The sequence below is a fragment of the Rhinopithecus bieti genome, unplaced genomic scaffold (assembly GCF_001698545.2).
Source record: "Rhinopithecus bieti isolate Rb0 unplaced genomic scaffold, ASM169854v2 scaffold_61465, whole genome shotgun sequence".
NCBI lineage: Eukaryota > Metazoa > Chordata > Mammalia > Primates > Cercopithecidae > Rhinopithecus > Rhinopithecus bieti.
The window spans coordinates 1,019,436-1,036,916 of NW_016824041.1; the positions used below are offsets into that span (position 1 = coordinate 1,019,436).

The 17,481-nt window shown below is 41.9% G+C and overlaps 1 protein-coding gene across 2 annotated transcripts in view; it reads left to right on the top strand.

Annotated features, from left to right (window-relative positions):
• Positions 1 to 17,307, top strand: part of LOC108522006 (N-acetyllactosaminide beta-1,6-N-acetylglucosaminyl-transferase-like) — a 99,763-nt gene extending 82,456 nt beyond the window's left edge. The window contains exons 2-3 of one of the 2 annotated variants that reach the window (XR_001883338.1): positions 12,066 to 12,158; positions 17,121 to 17,219. Coding sequence is in view for 1 of the 2 variants with exons in the window: in XM_017862106.1 (XP_017717595.1) it covers positions 12,066 to 12,158; positions 17,121 to 17,242 (215 nt within the window). In the remaining variant the exon portion in view is untranslated. Of the gene's footprint in view, positions 1 to 12,065; positions 12,159 to 17,120 lie in introns of both variants that reach the window. The other variant, XM_017862106.1, reaches the window with a different exon arrangement.
• Positions 17,308 to 17,481: the final 174 nt, after the last annotated feature.

Sequence of the window (17,481 nt, forward strand, 5' to 3'; positions counted from 1 at the left end):
AGAAAAGCCCTAACTTATGGACATTTGGGAGGTCTTATTGGTAATCAATTGTTTTGTTAATAAAGTTGATAATTAATGATGATAGATACTTTAATAGCACTTACTATGTACCAAACACCATTCAGAGTGTTTTAAGTATATTATGTACTTCACAATAAATTCATGTGGTAAATGTGCTGTTTTCACTCTAATTTACAGATAGGGAAACTGAGGAACAGAGAGATTAGATAACCTGTTAATGGTCTCACAGTAATTGACAGAGCAGGCACTTGAATCCTGCTTAGGTTCAAGAACTTGCTTAGGTTTCAGAATATCTCCTCTACCTCAAATAATAATTTATAACTTCCTTATAATTATAATAATAATTATAAATTAACTTCCCTAAGACAGATTGCCAAGATTGATAATGCTGAGTTAAATAGATGGCACCTTTTTTTTTTTTTTTTTTTTTGAGATGGAGTTCGTTCTTGTTTGCCAGCTGGCAGTGCGTGGCACAATCTCAGCTCACGCAAACCCTTCCCGCCTCCCAGGTTCAAAGTGTTTCTTCTGCCTCAGCCTCCTGAGTAGCTGGGATTATAGGCATGTGACCACCATGCCGGGCTAATTTTGTATTTTTAGTAGGGGAAGACCAGGGTTTCTCCATGTTGGTCAAGCTGGTCTCAAACTCCCGATCTCAGGTGATCCGCCCACCTCGGGCTCCCAAAGTGCTGGGATTATAGGCATGAGCCATCACGACTTAATGGTGATATGCACATTTTTAAGGCTTTTAATCCAGAATATCATATTGCTCTTCCAAAAATTGTACCAATTTATACTCCCACTTGCAGGTTTAAGAGCTCCATTTCACTCTACCTTTTCCACCATGGGTCATTATTATTTTCTAAATGTTTGTCAGCTTGATACGTATAAAAAGAGGAATTACCAGGTGCAGTGGCACAGGTCTGTAATCCTAGCCACTCAGGAGGGTGATGTGGGATGATCCCTTGAATCCAGGAGTTCAAATCCAGCCTGGGCAATACAGCAGAGACATCATCTCTAATAAACAAAACAAACACAAAAAGAGAGGCTCTCTTAGGATTTTAACTTTCATAACTTTGGTTCCTAATGAGGTTGAGCATGTTTTCTTGTGTTAGACATTTGCGTAAGCCAAGGTGCAAAGAGCTATGTGAAAATGGAAGGCCAATTGAGGAATTCCCACATGTGTGGCAGGACAGTTGGATATGTGTGGACAGTGTTGAAAGATGAGGCCTGGAACCCAGTTTTGCAAACTACATGTCAACAGGGCCAGACAAAGTAGGTGAATGAAGCACATTGGGGCCAGGGTAGCCAGAGAGCTCCTGGATGCCCCGGTGAATTGTTGTCAAGGGACAATAGGAATTCAGACTTCCATAGAAAGTCTGGTTTTTCCATATTGGCTCAATTCCACCCAACTGCAGGGGTCAAACCAAACAGGCCTACCAATCAAATGTGGTTTATGGGCTCCCAGTCTGCTGTTTGTAGTCTGGAGGTGTCTTAGTCTATTTTCTGCTGTGTAACAGAATCCCTGAGACTGGGTAATTTATAAAGAAAAGAAATGTATTTGGCTCCTGATTCTGGAGGCTGGGAAGCTCAAGGGCACAGCAGTGGCATCTGGTGAGGCGTTTGTGCTGCATCATCCCATGGCATAAAGTAGAAGGAAGGGCAAGAGAGCACATAAGAGTGAGAACCAAGAGAGGGTCAAGCTTGCTTTTACAATAAATCCATTCCTGTGATAATGATCCCAACCCTGCAATAATGAACTCATACTCAAAATAATGACATTAGTCCATTCATGATGTCAGAGCCCTCATGACCTGATCACTTCTTAAGGTCCCACTTCTCAAAGCTGTTGCACTGGGGATCAAGTTTCCAACATAAGAATTTTGGGGGACACATTCAAACCATAGCAGAGGGCAAGATTGTAAAACCTCTGATGTGTTGTGGTCAGCATTTTGAGATCTTCCTGGCCAGGACGTGATCTATAGAACTGAAGTGATGGGTCCGGCCAGGGTTATAATTCTGAGGAGTTGGCTGGGGCAGTCTGCTTGGTTAGTGACAGTTTGAAGCAAAGGAAAGAAATGACAGTTGAGAATCTAGCTCTTGAGGGAGGAGATAAGCATGAAGCTGGGTCCAGGAGGAACACATGTAGAAATGTAAAATAAGAAATGAGGTGAGGAGTTGGAATTCTGGTAAGAGGTGGTAAGAGGTGGCAGAAGAGGTCTGGGATGAGGGCAAGTCTGAGTTTGCTTTTGTTTACTGGAAGGTGAGTGGGTTGTAGGGCATCTCAAGCTAGCTTGAAAAATCAGATACATTCAAAGTAACCTGTTCCCTGCAAGTAGAAGGGTGACAGGATCAGTGCTGATTATAGGAAGAGCCATCTGGTGGTATTGACAGCATCTAGTGGAAATACTGCAGACAGAGAGACTCATTGGCAGGCAATTACAGTAGTTTTGATGAGAGACGTTGAGCACCTGAGTGAGGACTGTGGCATCAAAGGAAAGCAAAAGGTATGTGTTTGAGCAACACTATTATCAACCAGTTTGGAGAACTGATGGTAGATTGGAAATCCACTGGGGACTCCTGTACTGTGCAAAATTTCAACAGTCGTAGCTGGAAGGGAATAATTAGTGGATCAGGTTAATCACGAAGGTGAAAGATTTTGAACTATGTCAGGGTTTAGTGGAGCAAAGAAGGGAAAACTCTCAGGCTTCGTGTCTGGGAGTATGGAAGCTGAAGGCCTTCACCACCTCAGGAAAATCTGCTATAATTAGAAGAGTGTTTGACAAAAGCTAAAAATTATAAAGAGCAGAGATGCGTAGGCAGGCGGCCAATGGACCATGTCAGCATTGTAATGAAATCTGAACTGCTCTGAGCCAAGTATTGCACATGTTTGTCGACTTTCTACTGACATTGCCTAGTCTTCACCAGAAAACTGTCCAAGAACGACTCTGGCTTGAAGGCATTTAGGCTGCTACTGAAGATATTGATAAATATAAATTCTCTAGATACATTAAGCTGAAAACCCCAAGATTATCCCATTCATGGCTTTACCCCCACCATCTACTCTGGAATGTTGGAGGCATGCAAGAAAGTATTTGAATAAGTGAGTAAATTATCTGGAAACAAAATCAACAAGTTCTCTAGTGCGTCCACTCTCCTGAACTAGAGCCTAGAAAATTTAAGTGAATTTTCTAGGCTCTAGTTTACATAGCTTGGTAACAAGGAGGAAACATTAGAAAAACTTTAAAATCCATTCAGTTCTAAAATTCAGGGGTTTTCTTCCTTCATTTCATCTTCTCCTTTTAAACTAAGAAGGAGTGAATTTGTTGGTAGTTATGAGAGAGGAATGCAGAGATGTCATATTAAGAATGCTATACCACTGTCTCAGGGACTACAAAACTAGAAACATCCACATCAAACAAAACAGGGTCTCTTTTAGTAAGTTTCTTGTGTTAAAAATCCTAAATAGGCCAAACGTGGTGGCTAATGCCTGTAATCCCAGCACTTTGGGAGGCCAAGGTGGGAGGATTGCTTGAGTCCAGGAGTTTGACAGCCTGGGAAACATAGTGAGAGCCATATCTGTTTGGGGGAAAAAAAAAAAATCCTATCAGTTGATCAATGAACAAGTACTGGGTGGAAACAAATATATACTTTCAATTTCTAAAAGTGACCCAAATTAGCAATCAGAATAAGAGGCTACAAGTTATTTAACACTACAACTCCCTGCCATTGGGTAATTTTCCATTTTTTTGTTGTTAATCAATTTAATTATTAGAATTAGTCACAATTACTAAATCAATGAAGCAAATGAAACTCAGATGTATATCAATAAACTTTTGTAAAAAATATAAAAGCAATATAACATTAAAGAAAGTTTTATAAGTAAGGAAAACACTGGTATTGCCTCCACTCACATTTCACATGCAAATATGTGTGCATGGTTTGTTAATAGTATACAATTTCATACTCTGGTGTTTTTGTGAGGTTTTTTTTTTGTTGTTGTTTGTTTGTTTTTTTGAGACAGAGCCTCACTCTGTTGCCCAGGCTGAAGTACAGTGGCAAAATCTCGGCTCACTGCAACCTCTGCCTCCTTAGTTGGAGCAATTTGCCTGCCTCAGCCTCCCAAGGAGCTGGGATTACAGGTGTGCACCACCATGTCTGGCTAATTTTTGTATTTTTAGTAGAGACAGAGTTTTGCCATGTTGGCCAGGCTGGTCTTGAACTCCTGACCTCAGGTAATCCACCCCTTTCAGCCTCTCAGAGTGCTGGGATTACAGGCGTGAGCCACTGCACCTGGCCTTTGTTTTTGTTATAACTTTAGATCAGTAATTCTCAACCAGGGGTGATTTTGCACCTGAGGGGACATTTGGCAATGTCTGGAGAGATTTTGGTCTGTCACATCTGTGGTTGGGGGCCTGCTACTGGCATCTCGTGGAAAGGGACTGGGAATGCTGTTAAACATCCTAAACGGCATAGGTCTGCCCCCACAGCAAAAAATGACCTGGCCCAAATGTCAACAGTGCTGAGGCTGAGAAAACTGCTTTAGATTATAGTAAAAAAGCAGTCTTTTCCACAGATACATTATCGCCGTGATTTTATTAAAGGGATTATATTTTCAACTATGTATTTGGTGTTTATGTATGCCAGGCATTGCAAAGCACTGCACCTAGATTTTTCTCACTTAACCCTCCCAAATCCCTGTGAGGTTTTAAAGACGAGTATACCATGTCTTAAAGATTCAGTAGTTGTTCAGAGTTGTACAGTGAGTAGTAGCAATGCTTCTCTATCTGACTTCAAAGCCAGTGCTGTCAGTTATTGTATGTAATGTCATAATGCACACCTTCATATCCAGATTTCTGCATTTTAAAAGTGACTTCCTTAGCTTATTTTGAAGATATTAGTTTAAAGAGTCAAAGGGAATTGGCAGTTATGGCGGCTTTTCCTACATGTTTCTAAATTGATTTTCTACGACTGAACCAATGTCAGCACCACCTTGAATTGTGAGAAAGCTCTTTCAATATATTGTCATCAGCATTGGCTATGTAACATTTAAAAACAAAATTCCTTGTTTACTTAAGAAATTAAAAAGTATATGTATGAGCTTAAATCAGAAGCAATTTCTGGAACTTGTTACCACAGATAGTTCTCCCAAAATGAGGACCAAACTGTGTAAGAATAATAAGGAGACCATCAAGTCAATATAAATAAAGCTTGCATTTCAAAGAATATTTAACAAATGCAGTCATTTGACTAAGAAAGGCTGAGCCCCAAGAAAAACATGCCTGTTACTCTGTAAACTTTGCCTCAAACGCTCTGTTTATATAAGCCTATGAGGAGCAAATGAGATAATTGGATTTTATAGTTTAAAATGTTTTCTCAGATAATATTGACAGTTTTTTTGCCCCGTCCTAGAAATAGTGAAAAATAGGCCTTTGCTAGGATTCTGGTGAATGAAGGGTACGCTCCTACCCACACTCCCTGTAACTACCCTCCCAGAGTCCTGACAAAGAATAGTAATAGTCATCCTAACAGCAAATACAATAATAGTAGAATCGAGTCCAGTATTTTTCCAATACTGGTTGTATCCCATTAGAGGATACAGAAATCACTTTGGTAGTTTTTGATCCGAATTTTTAAGATGAAATGAGACTAGAAAACAATGTAAAATTAACAAGTGTATCGCATGTAATAAACACAGGTATTGTTTTATGCAACTTGTTTGCTTTATATACGTGTGTGTATGACAGTATACAGTGCTTTTTCTATGGGTTGCAGTCTAAAAGGTTGAAAAGTCACCGATCAAATCTACCTACTTCATTTGAGAGGTGAGGTTTGGAGACGTTAGATGACGTCCAGGGATGCCCAGCTGGTTAACGGCAAAGCTGGAATGAGAATGGAAGTTCCCTAATCCCTAGGCCAGTGTCTACTCCATCATGGTCCTCAGCCTGGGATCAGTCTCTGGGAGCGGGGGAGACAGGAAACAGGCTTAATAGAGAGGCTTTTGGGGAGTAGAGAAGGAGCAACTGGATATTGGCAACAGTGATGGGACCGGTAGCTTTGGGATCTCTGTGTATCTTTCAGCCCAAGTCAAATTAGATTACTTACTGAACAGTGGGCACATTGTACATTCAGGGTCTTCAATCTTAAGCTTGCCATTATCTCCTTAAAGTAATAACCAAGTGATGCTTACTAAGTATTCAAATTGAGCTGTCACCAGAAGTCTTGTTGAATATTTTCTCACTTCCCTAAGCAAGTTGAACCAAGCAGGACAGATTCGGAGAAGAGATGATTGCTGGTCACCCAGGTCATTATTGAAGGGCAAACTGAAATGGGTTGGTGCTTGCTACGAAGGTAGAAGAGGCCGGGCATGGTGGCTCACGACTGTAATCCCATCATTTTGGGAGGCCAAGGCGAGTGGAGCACTTGAGGACAGGAGTTCGCGACTAGCATGGCCAACATGGTGAAACCCTGTCTCTACTAAAAATTCAAAAAATTAGCTAGACGTTAGTGGCATGCACCTCTAGTTCCAGCTACTCGGAAGGCTGAGGCAGGAGAATCACTTGATACTGGGAAGCAGAGGTTGCAGTGAGCTGAGATTATGCCACTGGACTCCAGCCTGGGCAACAGAGCAAGACTCTGTCTCAAAAAAAAAGAAAAGAAAGAGAGAAGGAAGGAAGGAAGGAAGGGGAAAAGAAAAGAGGAAGAAGAAATGCTTTTTGGTACTGAGAAGTAGAGATTATTACACCTTAAGTTGCCATGTCCTATTGGGAAATCAAGACAGGATCCAGGCCTGTCTGATCCTCACATAAGCTAAACAGTCCTTCCCATCAGCACTAAAGACTGACTAAGTCAATGAGGCCACCCTTGCATTGGGAATGGACGCTCATTCGTTCCTTTAACATTGGGTGAGAGTCTCCTGGTGGCCGAGTGCTATGAAGTCAAAGGCACTGTGAGAACTGGCCCTCTGTTCAGTGTAGCTTTCTCCTATAACAGGTGGGCTGATGCCTTCAAGGAGGTGATGTGAGAGGTCTGTTAAAATGCATATATTCCTAGCAGTGGGAACAAGTTAGTTGCAATTAACCCAAGGATATAGGGACCAGATTCGTTCATAAGAGCAGATTTTGAGTGAGAATAGAGTCAGTAAGAGACTAACCTAGAAACCTGATGAAGACTGAGGGAGGAAGGTCAAGGAGGGGAGGAAAAAAGGACAGTGCTGTTGCTCCCCAGGAAAAGCTGCATCCTCCTCCAGTGTTGCTTACAGCTCAGAGCTACTCACACTTGATCATGCACAAGAATCTTCTGGGGATCTTGTGAAGATGCTGACGTTGGATGTTGGTACAAGAGGCCTGGCGTGGATCTCAATTTTTTTCTTTCTTTTCTCTTCTTTCTTTCTTTCTTTCTTTCTTTCTTTCTTTCTTTCTTTCTTTCTTTCTTTCTTTCTTTCTTTCTTTCTTTTCTTTTCTTTCTTTCTTTCTTTCTTTCTTTCTTTCTTTTCTTTCTTTCTTTTTCTTTCTTTCTCTTTCTCTTTCTCTCTCTCTCTCTCTTTCTCTTTCTCTCTCTTTCTGTCTTTTCTTTCTTTTCTTTCTCTTTTTCAGGCTCTCACTGTGACCTGATTTTGGCTTACTGCAGCCTTGACCTCTCAGGCTCAGATGATCCTTCCAGCTCAGTCTCCCGAGTACCTGGGGCCACCGGCACACATCACAATGCACAGCTAATGTTTGTATTTTTCATAGAGACGGGATTTCTATATGTTTCCCAGGCTGGTCTCGAACTCCTGGACTCAAGAGATCCACCTGCCTCTGTTACAGGAAAGGGATCCCGATCCAGACCCCAAGAGAGGGTTCTTGGATCTCGCGAAAGAAAGAATTCAGGACGAGTCTGCAGTGCAAAGTGAAAGCAAGTTTATTAAGAAAGTAAAGGAATAAAAGAATCGCTACTCCATAGACAGAGCAACCCCGAGGGCTGCTGGTTGCCCATTTTTATGGTTATTTCTTGAAGATATGCTAAACAAGGGGTGGATTATTACTCCTTTTTAGACCATAGAGGGCAACTTCCTGACATTGCCATGGCATTTGTAAACTGTCACGGCACTGGTGGGAGTGTAGCAGTGAGGACGACCAAAGGTCACTCTCATTGCCATTTTGGTTTTGGTGGGTTTTGGCCGGCTCCTTTACTGCAAACTGTTTTATTAGCAAGGTCTTTATGACCTGTATTTTGTGCTGACCTCCTATCTCATCCTGTGACTTAGAATGCCATAACCGTCTGGGAATGCGGCCCAGCAGGTTTCAGTCTCTTTTTACTTAGCTCCCATTTAAGATGGAGTTGCTCTGGTTCACATGCCTCTGACACCTCAACCTTCCAAAGTGCTGGGATCACAGGCATGAGCCACCGCGCCTGGCCAGATTCTCCATTTCTTTCTTCTCCTTTTTTTTTTTTTTTTTTTTTTTGAGACAAGGTCTCACTCTGTCACCCAGGCTGGAATGCAGTGGTACAATCTTGGCTCACTGCAACCGCCACCTCCCACGTTCAAACAATTCTCCTGCCTCAGCCTACCATGTAGCAGGGACTATAGGCGTGTGCCACCACACCTGGCTAATTTTTGTATTTTTAGTGGAGACGGGTTTCACCATGTTGGCCAGGCTGGTCTTGAACTCCTGACCTTAGGTGATCCACCCGCCTCGGCCTCCCAAAGTTCTGGGATTACAGGCGTGAGCCACCACGCCTGGCCAGATTCTGCATTTCTAACAAGTTCCCAGGTGCTGCTGATGCCCCTACTCTTAAGAACCGCACTCGAATAGCAAGGCTTTGTGCCTACTTCTGCCAGATATTTCTGTGCCCCAGGATTCTTTGCAAAAAGAGTAGAATTCAACTTGTTCTGTTTGCCCTTCTCCCCCCTTCTGCTGTTAGAAATGTAATGGTTTAATGCACAAACATGAATAAGATCTAAGCACAGATGTGTTTGACACCTGTCATCAAACAGAAAGTATGGAAGTTGAGGTTTGGAATTTCAGTAACAGGAGGTTAGTAGGTGTTATGTGTTCCTTTTATAAAGACAGCAGGTCATTAATTATAAATGTCACGATCTTATCTCTGCAATAATGGAATCTGTTTCTGAGTAAGAGTCAGTTTGGGATTATCAATATTAAAGAGAATGAAAAGGAAGAAAAATGTCTTGTGCTTTCAAAAATACAGTCATTTCAACAATAAATGACTTTTTGCCATCGGAATGTACTCTTCATACTTTTATGATGTAGTTATTTAATAGACATTGGCTCATAATAACACATCAGCTAATCACACCGATGTAGGTAAATAAGCCAGATTCTCTCTTTGCTTTCCAGACTCTCCTTCCCCATCCCACAGCTTAACCAGACAAGTTTTACTTCAATTCTTTTAAAATGTATGTTAAGAACAAAACAAGGTAGCTTCTTTTTAGATAGGCAAGCACCAAAATAATTGTAAAGTATTAAAATGCAAGTTAAAGAAATAGAAATATTGCTTAATAAATAGTGTTTTTCTCGAAAACTTGAATACTTATATTAAATACATTCAAGTTTAGGTAAGAAGAAGAAAAGATCCTTGCCTTATAGAGAGCCCTTAGGGTTTAAGACTCATGCTGTTTACAGGAAAGGCTGTAACAAAATTTAATTTTAGTTAGGAAACCTGGTTACAAATCAGATCATCATATAATCATGTGACATCAGGGCAAAAGAACAGACCTTTTTTCTTCTGAAAATGCACATTTTATTAATATTTTAAAAGACTAATTTAATTAAATTTCTTTAAAATACTGGTCTTGTCCAATTTTTTCTTTATTAAAAATACTCATTGTCTTAAGTAGCTTTTTTCTTCTTTTATTTTAGGAATGATCCCTCTCTTGTTACCCAGGCTGGAATACAGTGGTACTCAAACTCACTGCAGCCTTGAGCTCCTAGGCTCAAGCAATCCTCCCACTTCAGCTTCCCCAGTAGCTGGGACTACAGGAGTGCGCACCACCATGCTTGGCTAATTTTAAAAAAACAAAAAACAAAAACTTGTGGTGATGGTGTCTCTCTGTGTTGCCCAGGCTGGAGTGCAGAGGTACAATCGTTGTTCACTGCAGTCTTGAACTCCTGGGCTCAAGTGATCCTCCTGCCTCAGCCTGCTGAGTAGCTGGGACCACAGGCATTAGCCACCATGCCTGGCTAATTAAAAAAAAAATTTTTAGTAGAGATAGGGTCTCACTATGTTGCCCAGGCTGGTCTCAGACTCCAGGCCTCAAGCAGCCCTCCCGCCTTGGCCTCCCAAAGCACTAGGATTACAGGTATGAGCCACTGCACACAGCCCTTGAGTTGTTTTTTTCTCATTAGCATGTGTATCAGCTTTTTACCTGGCACTGCAACAAATTGCCACAAATTTAGCAGCTTCAACAACATAAATATATTGTCTTACAATTCTGTAGGACAAAAGCCTGACTAGGCTGAAATCCAGGCATTGGCTGGGTCAGGTTCCTTTCTGTAGGCTCTGAATACAATCCAGTTCCTCGCCTTTTCTAGCTTCTAGAGGCCACTCACATTCCTGGCTGGTGGCTTCTTCCCCCATCTTCAAACAGCAAAGGCAGAGTCAGAGTAGAGCCTTCTCACATTGCGTCACTCTGTCCAGCTCTCCTGTTTCCCTCTTCCAACATTGAGGACCCTTGTGATTGATTACATTTGGCTCACCCAGATAATTCAGGACACCCTCCCTATGTGAAGGTCGGCTGATCAGCAACTGTAATCCCCCTTTGCCGTGTAAAATAACATATTCTCGGGTTCCAGGGATTAGGATGTGGGCATCTTTGTCTGTTCTGTATGTGTGTGTTTGAGGGGGTGGGTGGAAGCCATTATTCTGCCTACCATAATATGTCTTATCAATAATTAAAAAGAATCTTCTAAGAGAGGACTATTGTAATTTGGGTACAGATAGCATTTGCATAGTGCCATTGCATCAAAATTACATTCAGATTGCATTACTCACTGGTGGAAAACGCTGTAACTCTAAAGCAAAGTATTTCTCTTTAGTTGCATTTATGTTGATTCCCATGTTTTCCTTTTCTTTTATTTATTTATTTATTTATTTATTTATTTATTTATTTATTTATTTTTTGAGACAGGGTCCTGCTCTGTGGCCCAGGCTGGAGTACAGAGACACAATCATGGCTCACTGTAGCCTTGACCTTCCTAGGCTCACATGATCCTCCCACCTCAGCCTCCTAAGTAGATGGGACTACAAGCACGTGCCACCACACTCAGCTAATTTTTTATTTTTTGTAGAGACAGGGTTTCATTCTGTTGCCCAGGGATCTTCTTACCTCAGCCTCCTAAAATGCTGGGATTACAGGCATGAGCCACTATGTCTGGCAACTTCTTCTCTAGTAATGATTTATATATTATAATCTTGGAGTCTAACTATGATTAAATAGGCCCTTCAATCTCTATGACCTACCAAATTTATTTCATAGACAGGGTTATTGAGAAACACTTAGCACAGTGGTTCTCAGATGGGGTGATTTTGCTCACCCACAGGACATTTGGCAATATCTGCAGATGTTTTTGGCTGTCACAGTTGAGGAGACGGTGCTATTGGCATCTATTGGGTAGAGGCCAAGGATGCTGCTAAGCATCTTACAAAACACAGGACAGCCCCCACAACAAAGAATCATCCAGCCCAAAGTGTCAATCGCGCTGAGGTGGAGAAACCCTAGCTTAGCAAGATGCCAACCTACAGCACCCCACCCCCCAACTGAATTAGGTATTAGTAAATGGATCAGAATTGTATTAGTATATTGATTTGTATATTGATTGAATTAGATGTTATACTAATTAGATGATGAGCCACAACTAAAATTCTGGTCAAAAGATCAACTGGAGGAAACAGAAGATGGGTAGATCAGTACATACCAATCTGTGTGAAATGTGAAAGGTAATAAACTGAAAGAAAGTAAGCCTAATTTAGAGGCTTAATTGATGCAATTGATGCCCTTCTCTCATGGTTCTCATCTCTACATTTTTTCTTTATCAACATTGCAGGTGTTCCTGGCTCTATGCCAAATGCATCCTGGACTGGAAACCTCAGAGCTATAAAGTGGAGTGATATGGAAGACAGTCACGGAGGCTGTCATGGTGAGGCTCTCGTTCCATGCTTCTAGGCCACTGCCTGTTGGTGTTAGCAGGAAGGTAGCTGTGGAATCCAGGGTTCTCATGGAGAGAGAATTGCTGCTATATTTAGACCAATCTATTAGTTATTGGAGAAGCCAAAGGCTTCAAGACAAAGTCCTTCAAAAATAAGTTTAAACATCTCACTGATATTCTCCAACTTATAATTACCTAGGGAGATGGAAAGATGGGTTCAAATCACGGCGACATTTTTTTCTCCTTGCTAGTTTTCAGCTTTCTTTCTTTCTTTAGAGGCAGGGTCTCACCTGTCATTCAGGTTGGAGTGCAGTGGCATGAATACAGCTCACTGCAGCCTCAACATTCTGGGTTCAGGCTTCACACCTCAGCCTCCCAAGTAGCTCGGACCACAGGCATGCACCACCACACCTGGCTAATTTTTTTTTTCCTTATAGAGTCAGCTTTCTTCTTGTTTATTCCTCTTGCTGTGCCTTCTGAGAGTCCAGCTATTCAGAAGGGAAAGCCATAAGGAGGAGAAGTGATGTCATGTTCTCACCACAGAGAAAGCTGGGCCCCCAACCCTCAGGCCAGTCCCTGCTCCCCTTCCCAGTGGCTTGGAGAGCTGTTGGGCAGCCTTCCCAGTGGCTTGGAGAGCTGTTGGGGTTTGCACAGCTCTGGCATGATGGATGGCAGGTGACACTAGCAAGAAGGGTTCCCCTCCAAATGGAAAAGAACTAGAAATCCTAAGTTATTTCCATTTCTATAGAACTTTATGAAGAAGAGTTTGTATCAGTCTTGGCACACACTGCATTCAGAATATTGCCCAGCACATATCAGGCACGAGTAGTAGTTTGCTAGAGCTGCCATAAGAAAGTGACACAGACTGGGTGCTTAATAGAAATGTATTTAGTTCTAGAGGCTGGAAGTCCAAGATCCAGTTGTCAGCAGGGCTGGTTTATTGAGGCCTCTCCACTTGGCTTGTAGGTGGCATTTTCTCCCTGTGTTCTCACATGGTCTTCCCTCTGTGTGTGTCTGTGTCCTAATCCCCTCTTCTTCTAAGGAGACCAGTCATACTGGATTAGGGCTCACCCTAAAGGTCTCATTTTAACTTAATTACCTCTTTAAAGACCCTGTCTCTACTCTGAGGCACTCAGCATTAGGATTCAACATATGAATTTAAAGAGACAATTCAGCCCATAATACGTAATAAGTATTTATTTAGTAAGTGATTGTTTGAACGAATGAATCAGTGAATGAATGACAATATGGTGATTTGGCCTTTTCTCCCTATGGTAACAAGGCTTTGCCTCTACTCATCAGTCCATCTTTTTTTTTTTTTTTTTTGAGATGGATTCTCGCTCTATCACCAGGCTGGAGTGCAGTGGCAAGACCTCAGTTCACTGCTGCAACCTCCACCACCCAGGTTCAAGGGATTCTTGTGCTTCAGCCTCCAGAGTAGCTGGGACAACAGGCGCATGTCACCACACTCATCTAATTTTTGTATTTTCAGTAGAGACGGGGTTTCACCATGTTGGTCAGGATGGTCTCGATCTCTTGACCTCGTGATTTGCCCCCCTTGGTCTCCCAAAGTGCTGGGATTACAGGGGTGAGCCACCGCACCCAGCCCCATCTTACCTGCACCTAAATGTTAAATGTTTCAGGTGAAAATTTCCAAGTTGCTCCATCTCTAAAACTCTCCATTACACCAACTTCTTTCTCATGTGTCTCTTGATGGTCTCATCCCACTGTGGACAGCAATGTTCTCATGCAAAGAAATTTCGGTCCATTCTGAAGCATGTTGATATATTTACTTTAATCAGTCCATATTTTCTTCAGGGGATAATGCATGCCACCTGCCTACGTTCTTTTTTTTATTATTATTATTTTATTATTTTTTTTTAAGATGGAGTTTCGCTCTCGCCACCCAGGCTGGAGTGCAGTGGCACAATCTCGGCTCACTGGAACCTCTGTCTCCCGGGTTCAAGTGATTCTCCTGCCTCAGCCTCCTGAGTAGCTGAGATTACAGGCACCCACCACCACGCCCAGCTAATTTTTGTATTTTTAGTAGAGACGGGGTTTCACCATGTTGGCCAGACTGGTCTCGATCTCCTGACCTCGTGATCTACCTGCCTCGGCCTCCCAAAGTACTGGGATTACAGGCATGAGCCACCACACCCGGCCTGTACTACCTTCATCAGCCCTCTTAGCACTTAGAATGATCTTCAACTTGGAGTGCCCATCTCTGATTACAATGTCTTTGTCACCTCTACTAGTTTCCTTCACCTACTTATTTTACTGTCTTTCTTCCCAGAGCAGAAGCTCCAAGACAGCTAGGAAATTTGACCAGTTTGTTCACTGTTTTATGTCCACACCTAAACCATGTTGTTTTTGGTTTGAATTGGGATTTCCAGAGGTTCGACATTTCGAGCTTTTTCCTTCTGTGAGCTTCCTTCTGAGGACTCCTGTCTGACCCGGGTATTGTAATCAGCCACTACAAGATGTCCTCACCAACATTTTCAGTCCCTTTGCCATTTTGACCCTACAAGGCTGATTATGAACCCTAATCATTACCACCATCTGCCTTTCTTGCCATTTGTACTTCCCTAGGCAGAGTATTGGTGGAGGGTGTTGCGGAACTTTCTTAAGACACACCCATCATTGGGTCCTGTCACCTAACTTCAGCTAGGCCTCCTGGCTACCTACTTATCCTTTTGTTTACCTCATTATTTTCCTGCTGCCCTTCCTAAGGGACACTTTTTCAGCTTTCCTGCTCACCTTTAAGTTCCCAGGGTGTATTAGTCTGTTTTCACACTGCTGATGAAGACATACCCAAGACTGGGTAATTTACAAAGACAAAGAAGTTTAATGGACTCATAGTTCCACATGGCTGGGGAGGCCTCACAATCCTGGCAGAAGGCAAAAGGCACATCTTACTGGTGGCAGGAAAAAGAGAATGACAGACAAGCAAAAGGGGAAGCCCCTTATAAAACCATCAAATCTCATGAGACTTATTCACTACCACAAGAACAGTATGGGGGAAACCGCCCCCCATGATTCATTTATCTCCCACTGCATCCCTCCCACAACACGTGGGAATTATGGGAGCTACAATTCAAGATGAGATTTGGGTGGGTACACAGCCAAACCATATCACAAGGTTATGCTAAAACAGCCTTTCCTATTCTCAAAAGCGACCATTTCAACTTGAAAAAGAACTTTCAAGGTATGTGATCAAAATTCGTCATCTAGTCCCTTGTCATGTCATCCTGTCCCACCGTCTTAGAGCGGTTTGGACACATTCTCTCATTGTTCCCTCCTATTTCAAGAGGAAAAGTCACCCATCCTCCCAACAAAAGCCACCAGCTATGGTCTCAGCTCTCTGTGGGCCCCCTCTCTCGGACCCTTACCCTTTTGCATTCTCAGCCTCTCCCTTTCTGCTGCCTCTTTTCCTTCTCTCCAAAAGTGTGTACTCATCTCCCCTATCTTGAAGACATCGAGTTGTCTATGAGCCCTCTGCTTTCTCCAGGCCGAAAGATTCTTTCCTTGTTCACTTCCATTTCCTTAAGCATGTGCTTAAGACCTGTGTTTTCGGTTCTCGCCGCCTGGTCATTCTTTCACTTCCTACAATTCTGGCTTCTTTCCCCAGTGACTTCCACTCTCTGTTATGCTTCTTCCCAGCCCACTGAATTAATCACCACATTCTGTCTGTCCTTCTGTACTAGCATCTTCAATATCCTCCCTTTCTCACTCATCACAGACATTAACTTTGAACGAGCTCTCCAGTTTATGTTACTACTGCAGCCTCTTGGTTTCTAATGTACCCTGCAAAACACTTCAAAATTAATCTTGCTAAAATCAGTTTCATCATATGATTCTTCTATTCAAAAATCTTTAAGGCCTGTCCATACTTGTGAGATACAAGGCCCAACCCTTCAGTCTGTGAAGTTGGTCAACCAGCAATTGTCCTACTGTGTGCCCAGAGGAATCTCTGGAAAATGATTGCAACTTCCTACTATTCTTGTTTCTAACCTATTCCCAACAAAACCGCCTCTCCCAGAAAGTCCCCAACCCAAAAGCTATTGAGGTTAAAAAAAAAATTCAATATTGACATGTTACATCACTGAGGTTTATTACACATCTAGGCAGAGATATCAAGTAGGCACTTGGATAGACTAGAACTCAGGAAAAAGATTTACCCTATGCAATCCATAAAGACCTCTTCCACCTCTACCACTGTAGGACTTCTCATCTGTAACTCTCATTTAGTAATACAGTAGGCCCCCCTTATGCACGGGGAATACATTTCAAGATCCTCAGTGGATGCCTGAAACCACAGACAGTATGGAACCCTGAATGTACTTTGTTTTTCCCTGTACATGCATATCTATGATAAAGTTTAATTTTTGAAACAGGTATAGTAAGAGGTTAACAATAATAGCTAATTATAAAACAGAACAATTATAACAATATGCTGTAATAAAAGTTATGTGACTAAAAGTAAGTTGTGTGGAATAAAAGTTATATGCTCTCTTTCTTTCTCAAAATATCTTAATATTTTTGGATCATGGTTGACCTCGGGTAACTGAAACCTCAGAAAGCAAAACTGCAGATAAAGGGGGACTACTGTACATGAATGGCCTTGTAACACCTATTTTGTTACTAACACAATTTTAATATTAATATTGACATAATAAACACAGTAATTAACATAATAATCAAAATATTAACATCTGTTATTTTATGCCTTCTATGATTTAACTCGTTTTTTTCAAATAACGTATTTGTACCTCTTGTTCTTCTAAATAGAGTTCCAGTTCTTTGTGGGCTGAGACTGCACGATCATATTTCATTTGAATCCTGTAGCACTGGCACAGTTGTCGTTAGTCAGAGAGTACCTCTAGTATTCTGTAAGTTCATCACCCTCTGAAAGCAAGCATGTCTTGACTCTGTTTCTTGTTCTTTCTTTTGCAGGCCACTATGTACATGGTATTTGTATCTATGGAAACGGAGACTTAAAGTGGCTGGTTAATTCACCAAGCCTGTTTGCTAACAAGTTTGAGCTTAATACCTACCCCTTACCGTGGAATGTCTAGAACTAAGGCATCGCGAAAGAACCCTCAATCAGAGTGAAACTGCGATACAACCCAGCTGGTATTTTGAGCAGCTATTTCGTGAGCTACTCATGACTGAAGGGAAAGTGGCCAGTTGGAAGAGGAGCGCCGTTTGTGAGAGACTTTTGCCTTCCGGTAATGTTAATGGTTTCAGGACGTTTATAAGGCTTTCGAGGAACTGTGGCGACACGTTAATTGATACTTTAAAATGTCCCACTGGA